The sequence below is a fragment of the Calonectris borealis genome, chromosome 16 (assembly GCF_964195595.1).
Source record: "Calonectris borealis chromosome 16, bCalBor7.hap1.2, whole genome shotgun sequence".
Lineage (NCBI taxonomy): Eukaryota > Metazoa > Chordata > Aves > Procellariiformes > Procellariidae > Calonectris > Calonectris borealis.
The window spans coordinates 5,264,158-5,278,468 of NC_134327.1; the positions used below are offsets into that span (position 1 = coordinate 5,264,158).

The 14,311-nt window shown below is 38.2% G+C and overlaps 1 protein-coding gene across 1 annotated transcript in view; it reads right to left on the reverse strand.

Annotated features, from left to right (window-relative positions):
- GRIN2A (glutamate ionotropic receptor NMDA type subunit 2A) overlaps window positions 1-14,311 on the reverse strand; it is a 178,109-nt gene that overhangs the window by 65,564 nt on the left and 98,234 nt on the right. Inside the window, exon 2 of the mRNA XM_075164947.1 lies at window positions 10,223-10,815. Coding sequence (XP_075021048.1) covers window positions 10,223-10,815 — 593 coding nt within the window. The remainder of the gene's footprint in view (window positions 1-10,222; window positions 10,816-14,311) is intronic.

Sequence of the window (14,311 nt, forward strand, 5' to 3'; positions counted from 1 at the left end):
TGCCAAGAGTCTGAACTACCACCGCACACAGGTCAAGCTCCCCAGACTGTGATATTGAAAAAATCGATCATTTTATACATTATCTAAAATTCCGTCACCTGAGAAAATCAGGCATGAAAGGGAAGAGAGTAAAAGGCTGGTATTGGCATTGGTGTTCTTCGGTCATGTTGAAAAAAAATAAAAATTCCAGACTGTCAATGTGAGCCTGACAGGGCTATCCCGCGGGTGAGAGGTAAAAATGCAATTCAAAATCTTGGAGATCCCATGGCACTTCCAGAAGATAATGTGCCCTCCACCCCATATCTATGGTCTGAAGTTAATTGCATTGAATGGCACTGACTTCTCAGTGTATTTCGTTAAAAGAAATTCAGTCCAATCTTTCACCGAGGTGCTCTCCTTCTCCAACTCAATACCAATATCATTCCATCCTGCAGACAGATGTGTTTTGAAGGGCGTTAAAGTTACTTTAAGTATTCTTTGTACATTGCTCTGTAATGTTTTACCTACAAGAAACTGATACTAGTTTACATGTTTGTTTGTTTTTTTGTAGCAGTAGTAGTACCATGGTCTCCTCGTGAATCTGACATAAACAAAATTCTCCAGCTCCACATTCAAAGGAGAAGGCTTTGTATTGACATAGCTGCCTAAAATCCCAATAGCAGAAGCACACTAAATAAAACTATATAGATCCAGAAGAAATAATGGCATTGTATCGTAACAGTCAATAATTAAATGTGCACTGCACTAAACAGCCATATTAACATCATTCAGAACCAGTTTGACAGCAATTTGTAAATTCACCCATCATAACTCATATTTTGTGACAGACTTCCGGCGTGAAAATTTTCCCCTTGGCAGAACTTTGCTTTTCAGTTGAACTAATTTCCCGTATATTACATTTTTTATCCAGCACTGAAAGAGCTTGCTTAGGAATAAAAAGTTTGTTTGCCACCTTGAGAGGAAGTGGCAAACCACCAAACAGAATTTGCTTGTGCATACATGTAAGAAACCAGCATAACATTCGCTCACTGCTGACAATCAAATGCATTGTGACCCAAAGGATAAAACGCCCAGGAAGTCACCACAAGGGGAAAACAAGGACATACTGTGAAAACATGCACTGCTTATGTTCGTACTTCTGCACTCTCCCTCACAGGTTCCCTCCCAATTCACACACGCCCCCCACAATGAACACATCCTCTTATGGGGCCAGGCAGAAATCACCTCATTTCAATAAAACTGAAAGCCGAGCATTTTGTCTCCTCCTAAGGGCCGGACCACAAACATGCACACTGTACTACGTCAGGCTTTTGTGTCCAGTTGGGTTTTTAATTACGTAGCCATTGGTGATTGGGCTTGAGTTGAACCCTTCTTTTATGTAGTTTGGTAGGATCCAGATTTCAAACACCACTCATCATGTTTTGGGATTAATATGCAGATGCCCTAGCTTAGAAGGTAGTCAAGGACCATCACAAGATGCAGTGCTGTAGCTGCAGTGGTGCTCAAGTGCTCCAAAAAGAAAGATCAACCACAAATCTAAACTGAACTCAGCCTATATTTTTAAACTGTGTGAATTTACCAGCCATTTAGTAGTGAAACACATTTTGCAAATTAAAAAAAAGTCCCTAATCTGTAAAAGTCTCTTAAAATTGTATTGTCTGAGTCACATGCAAAGGTATCAGTGAGTGACACAGTCTAAGCTACCCCAGTTTCTCAAATTGCAGCAATAACAAAGAGATTCTGGTTTTCCCAAGCACTCTCTTCTGTACAAAATTCATCAGCTGCCTGTGTTCTTCAGAAACCAATGCCTACAATCTACATTCCCATTTGAATTGCCATTTTTCCTCCACAAAGGACAGGAGTCCTGCTCTGCTTTTACTGGCCAAGATCCTAAACTGCTTGTCTCTACAAAAAAACAACCGTGTGCTTTTCTGTTCCTGGTTAGAAAGTGTGAGGAAAAGAAAGTACTTATATTATACGTTGTTCTGACAGAGCTTTAAGTTTGCCCAAAATTAATTCTGTGCAAGAAGTCTTTGGCTTCTGAATTGGTCAAAATATATTTCTGAAGTAGTTTTGGAATTGCATATTCCTGTTCTTAACTAAATGATTGATTATTTGAGCTTGTTACTTTAAGGAGGCAATTCAGCACATACCTTGGATTAGTAGTTAATCTACTTTTATACCTCATTAATGCTATAACCTTTGCAAAGACATGATAGCAGGAGGCCTTGTGATGGTATTATGACACTGAAGTCTTAACTAACTTTTGCAAACTGAAGTTTGTGAGTAAGACTCCCCAGATGATACATGTATGAAAAGTGAGATTTTTTGGGCAGAAAATTCTCACTATTTTCACACTGAATCCAAAACAGATTTTTATCATGCAAAAAACCAAGCCTGTACTGTATATTTCAAAACACTTTTAAACATTTATACAATTCTTTTTTGCTTGTCACCTTCCCCAACAAAACTGAAAAGGGAAGTGTTGAAACACCACAGCAGAACACTGTTCCTGTTGTATTTACAGCAAGCCTTTGAAGAACCAAGGTTACAAACTGCTCTCAAGGTTTCCAACTTAATTTTTATAGACTCAGAAAGACCAAGCAATTCAGATAAAGCTTCAGATTAATACCAAAACTGTGCAATATTTATCCATGTTAAAATTCTGACTCTATCCAGAAAGACAGAACACATTTGAATAAGGTGGGATTTACAAGGTTTCCTGTAAATATTATACCACAACCTCATTGACTTTAATTTCCATTAACAAATGGGGTAAGACTTTACCAAAAGGATCAGACCTCAATTTTTGGAAGACCTTAGTTTTTAGAAGACCATTTGCTAGGGTACAATATCGCTGAAACAGAAGCACCTTTCTGACCAGCCTCCTTACAGAAGACACAGACTTCTTTGCCCATAAGGTATTTTGTAAGGATTTCCTATACTGTGTGAAAACTGTTGAAACCCCAGCAAAGCCGTAACCACTCCTCGAGCAGAATCTTCGAGACTTTCTTCTTCTATGTTATACAACAGCAAACATGTTTGCAAGCTATGGGATTTCTTTTGATGTTTACCATATATATGTATATACGTATATGCAACACACGCAAATGTTCCCCTAATGGATGCAAGCATTTGAGAGCAAAAGCAAGAAGGTTTACTGGATTCTGTGGTGGGCATTTTTTTAAGGGGAACAAAAAAAACCTCTGTAAATTATAAAGATCACTTTTGCTCAAACAAAGATCAATCCTAGCCCTGGCTTCATAAGGCTGGTTTATAATCAGTGTGAAATCCACCTAGTACCCAGCTCCCAAACAGATCACTGGCTGGGAAAAATATAATGGGTAAGGCAGAGGCATTAACATAGCACTCCTAAGCTTCCTCCAAAGAAGAGAACTTAGTTACTAGACCTGTAAAATAAAGCATGCGACCTGATAGCTGCAGGAAGCGGAAAGCCCGTGGGACTCCTTGCTGCCACGAGTTCAGACCCACATTTCCTGCCCTCATCCTGCAGCCCAGATCAGATAATCAAACTTGATAAATTCCTCAGGTGCCATCACTGGGGACTATCATTTTCATTTTTTATTTAGTGCCTTCTTCACCATGGGGCAGTGTTTCAAATCCATGACAACCACAGGCAATGAAGACAAACAGCAGAGACTTAGGGAAATACAGGTTTCATAAAAGAAACTCTCCCCCTCCTCTCCCAAAGAAGGAATTTCCAAACTGAGATTTAAAGCAGATGAAATGCCTCACAACGAACGTGTCATCTGGTGATATTTCTCCTTCCTCCAAACAGTATGAACCAACCATTTTAATAATCTAGACAGCCAGCCTGTCTGGGCTTGGCATTCACCCAGCATCATACCTAAAAAAGCAGGAGTGAATCCAAATTTCCTCTTTTCTTCTTTATCTTGTTGAGGCTCTGAACTGCTGAACTTCCTTACTATGATTCTACTGTGAAATTTGAAAGATACTTATCAATAGAAACCCCAAGACAAATTATTTATCATTAAGAAACAGATTTCCTAAAAACATTTATAAAATTAAATCAGGAAATGCTGAATGTAGAATATATAATGTGTGGTATGAAGTACATATAGAAATAGAAATAGCTCTGAAATAGATCACTATTAAACAAGGTAGCAATGCATTTTTCAAACAGTGAAGCTTTTTTTAAAGACAATTTTATATCTTAGGTTATGTAGGATTTTATTTTCTAAATTCAAATCCTTCACCATGATGCGAAGAGCCTCTTCTTCCTCTTTGTGCCTCCTCCTCCTCCACTTCCCCCAGCCCTCGCTCTCCTGAATTTAACTCCGTGACGATACCCTGCTTTGGAGCTGTATCTCCCTAGGCTTTGAGCCAGCATGGATGAATAAAATTTTGGGAACAATATGCTCAGTGACTGTGAAAAAGGAATGGCATGCCAACTACTTGTACCTCCTGCCAGCTGCTCCTTAAAGCATTAGTTGCCACTAGGTCTGGAAAAGTCATTTTGCCCCAATTCTGCCAGGCAAGCCACAAAAATCTTGGGGAGCCCTTCTGAAAGGGGGGCAAGGGGAGGGAGCAAAATTAGAAACGGCCCAGATGCCTGAAAGGGTGCAGCAGACTAGCGTAACTCATAAAACACCAGAAGGTTTCATGAGTTAATGTTATTATTAGAAATAACATTTCATAAAAAGCACTAATATGGTTACATTTTGCTCCACCACCTCAGAAACATCCCAAACTCTTCCCATGAACCTGTCTGAGTTCCTGCAAGGGGTCGGTGTCTGCATCAGCTCCGTCTCCAAGAATCTTCACTTATATCTTAAATTTCGAGGCCTGCTTTCATCCCGGAAGGCTGGCTCTGCTCAACTCCAGAACAGAGGCCATGCTTATTCTCTTGTTTTAATTTTTTTTAAAATTATCACAAAAAGAGGAAAATGTTCTAAAAGCCCCTAATCTGGTAACTGTTTGGTACCTTCTGCTTCCTAAACTGACCTAACCTGGGAGAAAATTCCGATACAGACTTTCTATAATTTCTTGAATCACTTCATTGCTAAACCAGCACCATGTTGGGATCTCTTGGGTGGAGTGTTTTCCTCCAAAACCCCTCTTTTGTTGCCAGTGAAGTTTACTTTTACTTTCGGAGGAACATGACAACAGTTCCATCAATTCAGTTCCTGTTGTTTAATGCAACTATATGGAAAATGCCCTCATACTATAGAAGAGGGCAATTACAGTACAGGAATTAAAAGAAGTGCAAATATCTAGTTGTTACTGTTTAAAATCTACTCATTAGCAGTAAATTAGACTTTGTGTATCCCTGTGTACCAATCCAATTGCTATAATACTCTACCCGGTCTCCTGATGAGAAAGCATCCCCACGCAAATTAATGAGGCTAAGTGGGATCCTGTCACTGACAAAATTTTTCCTTGCCTTAAGTATCTTTTCTCATTCATTTTTTCACGTCGACAATAATAATTTCTTGTAATCCAGGACATCTGCAATTAGTCGTTAACATTAAATCTAGGACTGGCAGCTTGGTCCTCATTTGGAGACACTTGCCTAAATATACTGTCCTCCCTGGAAATCTGCTGCTCCCTGCATCCCTGTGGCCTCAGTGCTCCATGAAGGCTTGCAGCTTTGTTCATGCCTTCAGCCATTTAGGTGCATCATCCTCGTTTGGATTTGTTTCCGCAGAGCAGCATTTGCAGTAGCAAAGGAGAAGAATAAGCAAATCTAGCAGCATGCAAAACCTGAAGCTTTAAAGTTACCAAAAATGAAGTACTAAATTTAAAATATACTCAAATTAGCTGTTTCCCTCCACAACACATAAGCGATGTATGTGACTACTGAAACTGGGGTTACCAGCTCAGATCATCACCCTGCGTGCAATGCACTCCTGTGAGCGCGCAGTGGCTCCAGTAAAACCGCAGTGGAAATCACAAAATGGCAAAGACAAACAAAATATCCTGGAGAGTCTTAGATGAATGTAAATAACATTTGTTTTTCTGCACAGCAAGTATGCTACTAGTGAAAAAGCATTTTGTTTCATATATAATTAAACAACAATACATCTTCAATCATACAATAAAGCAGATGATACTTATTCTTCCCAGTCTTTTGACAGAACTTAAATGAACAAATCCTCTGTAAATAGGCTGTTGATCTGTATGCAGGAAAAATTTAAATAGATTTGCTGGATTATTCATCAAACCATTGTGTCCATTTAATACCTGATTTCGCTCAAAAGAAAAAGAGGAAAATTCATCTGTCATTGCTAAAAGCTGGAATCAAAATATTGAACTTGATGAATGAATACCAGGACTAGAGAGACAGCATGCTCTCTGAAGAAGATGCTGTCTTGTAGCCGTGCTGTAAGCTAACAGCAGCACAACAGCAAGGACAAGAAAATGAACCATGTGGTAGGCCATGGAAAGACAGCAACATTAGGTAGCACATTTCAAAACACTGTCCCCACTGAGGCCCCAAGTTTTTAAAGTAGGGTGATTCAGTGCAGGATCAACTTGCCCTTTGGACCTCACATTGCTCCTGCTCCCTGGCTCGGTGATGACGAATAAAGGAAACTATGCTTGGGAAGGGTATGAAATGACAGAGCAGTTTGGACAGCTTTCTAGCCCTACACTTTTACTACCGAAAGTAAGATGACTCTCTAAATCTTGCATATTATTTGGTTGTATTTGGAAACTAAATGTAAACATCACGTGGTAAATGCCTGACTACCTATGGACAGACACATCTTTTTGCTTTTCAGGATAATGGCAATAGAGCAAGAGCTTTGTCATCCCTATCCATCCCTGTACAGATCAGAGTGGTCAGAAATGTTGTAAAATGTATCTCCCAGGGGTATGACTTTTATACACAACATGAGTGCTCTTCTAGACAAAGCAGAAGCATTTTTATTCAGAAAGCAGCAGCATTTTCCATGACGATTGGCAGGGTTATTTTGTTTTGCTGTTTGTTTGCCTACATGTTTTCCTTTTTTGAGAGAGAGCAAGCATTTGTTTAACTGACGTAGCATTAACAAATTGCTAATTCTATCTATCCTGCTGCGCTAGTGCCAGTATTTCACACAATAGTATTTTTCTGCCTTGGGAGAATCTGGGTCTTACACAGATGGGAAAAGATGATCTGAATGAACACACACACTAACACACATGCACACATATACATATATATGTATAAGTTTTAATGTGTTGAAAATGATCCCTGTATTTTATTTTAAATCCTTTATTCATAGGGAAAAATTAGTTTTCCATGTGTATTGGAAATGAACACTGATCAAATAATTTCAAAAATTAAAGCAAACCTGATCTTTTCTGGGTCTAGAAAGCCAATAAAAGCATCTTGAAATTGCAGTGACAGGGGAAGGATAAATTGTGTGCTTCAAAACATCTATATCTTCAAACCAATTTAATACTCAAAGGAGTTGAGAAAGAGGGAGGAGGAGCTTTCACTTCATGGCTTGCTTTACATAGGATTTCTTCATAAATGGAGATGAAAATCACTATCTAGATGCGGGAAGTCACACATAAAGCATTACCAACTTCCATTTACATTACATTACCTCCATTAAATTACCTTCATTTAAATTAGCTATTATGGCATAGCCTTAGAATACTATACTGGATTTAAAGCTGAATTAGACTGTCATTAAAGAGATGGAATCTAAAAATCCTGGGGTTTTACTCCATTCTTGAGCTTGGTTTTGCTCAAGCATCACTTTACAGAGCCTCTTTCCTGCTTTCCATTGACTTCTCTGCTCCTGAGCTTGCAAGCAATGTCCCTTCGTGCAACCCTACTTCTCCAGCATTGATTTCCAGCACAAACAGGGAGGCACAGTACAGCAGGTCCCAGGTCTACAAGCTGTTTACAATTACTTGAGCTCTTTCCATTGTGAGGTTGCTCCAAAATCCTTTGTTCAAGTTAGCTCCTTAATACAGCATCATATACATTTATCTTGTAGTTTAAAATACAAAGCTGCACTATTTCTGACCTGAAACTGTGAAGACTACATTTCAGAATAAAACCCCAATTTAGGCATTGATTTGTCATGTAAGGAAGAAACCTACAATTTAGCAAAGAGGATAAGAAAGTACAACAAATCTACGGAATTCACCTTGGCATGGAGAGACTGGTCAGCTCCCAGAGATTACTTAGCACTGCTAAATGCTTGTATATACTTGCTTTTCTTGCAGATTATATGTGACAAGTATAGTCTTGGGGAGTTATTGCATAAGAAAGACTATTTAAAGTTCATTCATTTTAGTGTAATTCTGACATTTCTAAATTAAAAACAGCCTGCTTCTTGTTCTTGTGGTGTTGGAGAAGCTCAAAGAATCTCGGGTATGGAAAATATATTCTCACTTCATAGCACAGTGTTTCGCATCGGGAATTGACATTATTAACCACAGTGCACTATATTACAACTTCTCCTATTAATAATTTCTATGTGCATCATGCACTGCACACTGCAGAATCTCCTGGTGAAGTCTAATCTCACTGCCCTAACTCACAAGCCCTATTCTTGTAGTTGTACAGATTTAATGAGACCCTTTTCAAAACAGGTTCAAGTTTTTGTGGCCCATCCAACTGAACCGCAGTATTTTAAACCAACACTTCTGATGACAGAATGCAATTTAACTTCACAGACTGGTGTTCAAATATTAATAGTGAACTTTTTTGTTTGTACAGATCCCACTGTTAAGGCACAGAATTTGGTTAATGGGATGCCATTAGCTTTTGCTTTTATCTGGCATTGTCAGCACATGCATTAAGAAGATATGAGGCTCACATACCGGGGCGGGGAGGACAGCAGTGCCTTCCAGCTGCTCTACCCTGACGCGAGTGATAGCGCAGTGGCTTTCCTGGAGCCCTACTGGACGGGAGAGCCACCCCACTGTCACTCCCCAGGGGCAACTGGGGCTGCAGGAAAGGAATCACAGATTTTCTGCAACACCTCTGGTAAATTGTTCAGTTTTGGAGGCAGAGGCTTAGAAAGGAGACAAAAAAAAAGTGGAATTGTCATACTAATGGCAAGCCCTCTCTAAGGAGAACTGTGTAAGTTTCTGAACTTTGGTCACACTGTTTATGAAATGTTAAAATCCATTTACTTGGCAGTATTTGGCTTTTAAGAGAGCTTCTGAAGAATGCTGTGCACAAAGGTGCCATTTTCATGGAAAACAACAACTGTTCCAGGACATCATACGGCAATCAACCCCTAATCTAAATATGCACGTACATCTCAGAAGATTAAAAATGTTCCACAATCTCCTATATGAAATCAGCACTGACTTTCCTTCTTGTGCCAATTCCATCCTGCTTTTCTGTAGAAAGCACTTCATCTGCAATATTTGGTCAGAACAAATTTCATAAATACTGCTTAGTAGCTTCCATATGAGATATTGTAAAGAGCTATTAAAAAACATGCAAGATTCCTTTTACTTCCTCTCCCAAACCAGATAAAGAAATATATTACTATGTGGCATGTATTATGCAACATTTTGGATAGAAGTAATCAGGAGTACCACGTCTAAAAGGGATAATTAAAAGGAAAAAAAAAAAAAAAAAGAGCAAAGAATCCTGATTTAAACCTTGGCAGTTCCCATATGACAATGTGTTTTGAGAAAACATCCATATCAACCTGGATTAATGCAGAGTGATTTTTACAGTTATTCTAGCACAGGTGACAAAAATAAAATCCTCACAAGCAGAAGTGACAGATTTCAGTTATTAGGTGATAAAAGCTGCCTATCTAATCTAATATTTCTGTAATTTCCAGGGACGCCTCTTTAACGCTGCACACCTCTTGTCTTCTAAAATATTACCAGGTTCCTGCTAATGCAAGTGATTCAGGCACAGCCTCCAGAGCATTTTGGCAATTTTACCTCATAAAGTAAAGTACACAATGGCACAATTTTATTAACTCAGCTTCATACTCTCTAAGACCGATTTCTGTCATCTTCTACATCAGATCCAGAGCAGTATTTATTCTCCACAGCACATAACATCATTTCCATGGGCACAGTTATCAGTGCAGCAAGTCCTCTTGCACATTCCCTTGGAACATCTGAAAATCATTGCTTAAAAAGGGCATGATGGGATTAACAAAAATCAATATTCTCCTTCAAGAAACATATAATGGCAATAGGATGGAAAATTACCAAGGTTATGTAGGGGGAAAAAACCCAAACCCAAACCAATAAGCCTTACTTGTGCAACGTGTGAGATGGCCGGTCATTTTTCTCCAGCTGTCCATAGCAGCTAGTTTTTGCTTCAGGAATGAAGGAGTATTTTTCCAGCATGGCTGATGCAGCAGTGGCAATAATCCCAAGGCCATCCCGTACCCGAGCTTCTAAACTGTAGTCCCATTCATCATAAGATGCTGAAATGAGTCCTGAAGGAAACTCCTTGGGAGTGATTTCTGTGTTACCACTAACCAAGCTGGGAACTATCCAAAAGAAATCATAGCCAGTAAGGCCCAGGGAACGAGCCTCATCCAGTATGTAGACAGCTTCATCCTTGGAACAATACAGTAGGATGACGGATGAATGGATTTTCTTCAGCTGAATTTGGGTCTTGGCATCTCCAAAGGCGGTATCGAGTACGATGACGTTCTGCATGTCCCAGCCCACAAAACTATTTTCCACTGTGGTCTTAATGACATTGATGAAGTCTCGATATCCAGGGAAGGTGGTGGTCACCAGAGAGAACACATGCCAGTCATAATCCTGCATGATCTTCAGCATGACAATGGCTTCTTGCTGAATGGAAGCCCCAAACTGGAAGAATGTGGACATCACATCCTAGAATACCAAACACAGTGAAAGATTACTAATTTTGTACAAGTCTGAAGGGAATAGAATCTCTAATTCTTCTGCTCTCTTTGGTCCACCATGGCTACCAAAGTTTTGTTGCATTTGAATAACTTTCTGTGTCTTATTATATTCATATCATTAATAAACAACACTGATCATAAGTAAGTACCACAGCTAATTAAAATATTTGCCAAAAGGTGACAAACAGGTATTTACGTAGGAAATTTCTGAGTGCTTGATCACTTGAAGACAACAACTCAAACCAGTACTTACTGAGGAGGCTCCCTAGAGACAGCCACCCATTGTTAAACAACTCATCTCCAGCAGGTAGCTTTAGATTCATCAAACTTATTAGGAATGCAACCCAATAAACTCATGCCAGTTTTTAGTTACAATGGAAATAAATTGCAATGCACATGCTGCATATATATGAAGCAGTTCTGTACTTCCAGACCTAATGTCTGAGGGATACTTCATTTCTACAGCTTCATTGGACTTGTTGGAAGCTGTCACTCTGCAGAAGTAGATTTATCGTCCCAGGTACTGAGTTCTCTACTGTTCATGGGCTCGATACTGATCATGTCCCATTCAGGGCACATGGCCCATTGATGCCTGATGTAGAATTACCAGGATGGGACTCCAGGGACAACCAGCAAGCTGCTGGTGTCCTCATTAAGGGACTTAAATGGAAGTAAATTCAAACAATGGTCTCCTAGTCTGTAACTGGTAGCTGCATCGCCTGACACAGCTGCACTGTCAGTTTGCTAGGAGACTTGTTTCTAATATTTGTCTTAGGCTTTTACAGTATTCATAACATTTTATACAGCATAAGAGCAGGTGCCTCTTATTTTAACAACATCTATCAGAAATAGGCAACACAATAATATATTTTGTTGGCACTAAATTTACGAACATTTTCATTGGTCTATTTTTACCAAGTTTCTGTAAGATCTAAATTTGGTTTTGAATTTTACATTCTAGATTTGTATACATCACAATTATTAGAGTACCAAAATGATACACGGGAAGCTATATAATTCTTTATTTTCATTTTACTTCAGTAGTTATTCCTGACCAATAGTGGCAACTTATATGCATCATTTTCAGATACAGAAAGCATGAACTCCTGCTGAAAGAAAAGTTTATGATTTAAAAATAAGATATTAACCATTCAAGATTTCTTATGCAGCCTTTACAGGAAAGACACACATGGTGCTTTTAATTTAAAGAGTTTTATGAACGTGGTTGCAAGCTGCTATCCTATTTTACACTTGAGGGGAACGGAAACAGATTAATTGACTTAGGTTTCATGGCAAGGTGGTGTTAAACATATAATTATTAGTGAGAACGGTAACTCAGCTCTACAAGTTCTGTATTTTATCTACAGAAATCTATTCAGAGCAAACTGAGAGTCTATATTTTTTTAAATAGAAGATGAGGAGCGTTATTACTTTCGAAGTGTTAAGAACCTGACACCAGGATTTTATATAGCTTGACAGCAATAGAAGTCTTATGACTTGTGTCAGACCATGAAGATGATATTGAAGGTAAAAAATATACACAACTGGTGGTAATGAAATCAACTTCCACAGCTGCTTTGGTACCTCAAAGATGGCATTTTGAATGCCAATGCCAGATTTGCAGTGGTTTGGGGTTAATTACAGATATTATAAAACATATTTGGGAGAAGAATTGAATTAGGAAGATTTGATTGCTGAATGCTTCTAGGAGCTATTTCCTGCTGACCTGCATTGTACACTTAAAAATAAACAAACAAACAAACAAGCTTTTCATCTGGGAACACTTACAGCTAAAGAAACCCAGCACACAGAAAATCTCAGAGTCAGCATTTAATGGTTTAGCTACTGATTTACTATTACAAAGTAAATTAGATATCTAGAGACAATGCCATGAATCCAAGTTTGCTGTAGCTTCCTAATTGAACATAAAAAAATATTGTAATGCAAAGTCAATCACTTCAGTTTTCTTCTCCAGCTGTTATGTTATCCTGGCTTTTACTTGTGATTACGCTAAATAACAGTAAAAATAAGTAAAATAATTTACAGTAAATTAAATAAATTATTTCCATCATATCCTTTCACTCTACCTCATTTCTATATATGGTTTATGGCTACTAACATAGTGGAATAATTCTTTCAAACAATACATACACCTTCATGCATTACGAGGGACTTCTCCAATAAGACAACTGAAGATGAAGTCTTTGAGGGCAAAAAACAATGCACATGGACATTTCCAAGTGTGACCTTTCTAACCAGCAAATATAGTTTTTTAACCTAGAGCAGTCCTTGTCATCTTCTTTGGCCATGAACAACGGTCTTGTGCACAACAGCCTGTGTCGCCATTACAGGAGTCTGACAACACAAGAAAAGTACTAAAAATAAATCCTTTCCTTTTGTAAACATTTTGTTAGAAAAACAGTTTATGAAAGGAGTTTTGATTAAAGATTTTTGTCAAGTTCACACTCATATTACATGATTCCTTTTCACATAATTGTGAATGTGAACTTCAGTAAAAATCAGGCAATTAATATCAATTTGTGATCAGAATGGTGAAAAAACTGTAATTATATAGTGAAAACAAGTTTGGGTGCAGGAAAAGTGGAGATACAAATATCACGAGCAAGACACTCAATTGAAGAAATTCCATGACTGACTTCATGTGATGCTTTTATAGAGCTGAAGATCTGACTGTATGTGTTTACAATGAATTTGAAACAGATGGAACATTACAAGCAAACTGCAGCCTTAGGAACTTCAGCAGATATTTAAATGCTTATAAGGACAATACTCAAGAACATATTACCCATTAAGTTGGGGGGGGGGGGGGAGGAGAAAGTTTAGTGAACAGCAAATAAATAAATAAAACTATTAAGGGATTCAACTATTGTTTCCTTAAACATCTACAGAACTGTTCATTTTGGTGTTTTTAAAGCTTCGCATTCTTCCTGAAAAGCATTATTATTCCTCTGCTTTATACAGACTTAGTATTTTCTTACACATATAGAATTTAAGTTCTACTTTTCTGCATTCAAAAGTAAACTAAAGTGATGTTTGTAAAAAACCAAAATTATTCCGTTATTTTCATTTAACTGTCATCTTGTCATCTATCAAGACATCCGTCTAAGTCATTGCTGAAGTAAGAATACAGATGTAATATTGGAGGTGCTTTAAATGCACATCAGAAATACATTCTTTTTCTCTTCTCAATGGCCCCATCTATTGAGGTTATTGGTGGAGGATACAAGGAAGCTGTACCACTTATCCAATACATGAAACTTTTATACAAAGGAATTCCACAGATAAATCTCAAAGCATGAAAATCCCAAGATGTTACACTGATACGAGCGAAAATTTAGTTAGAAGTAGTTGTGGAAATGATTAAGTAATGTTTTATTTGATTTTTCTGTTCTGGCTCCTTAGCTGAATTCTACCACAGCCATGTAAAAAAAAACAGCAATGAA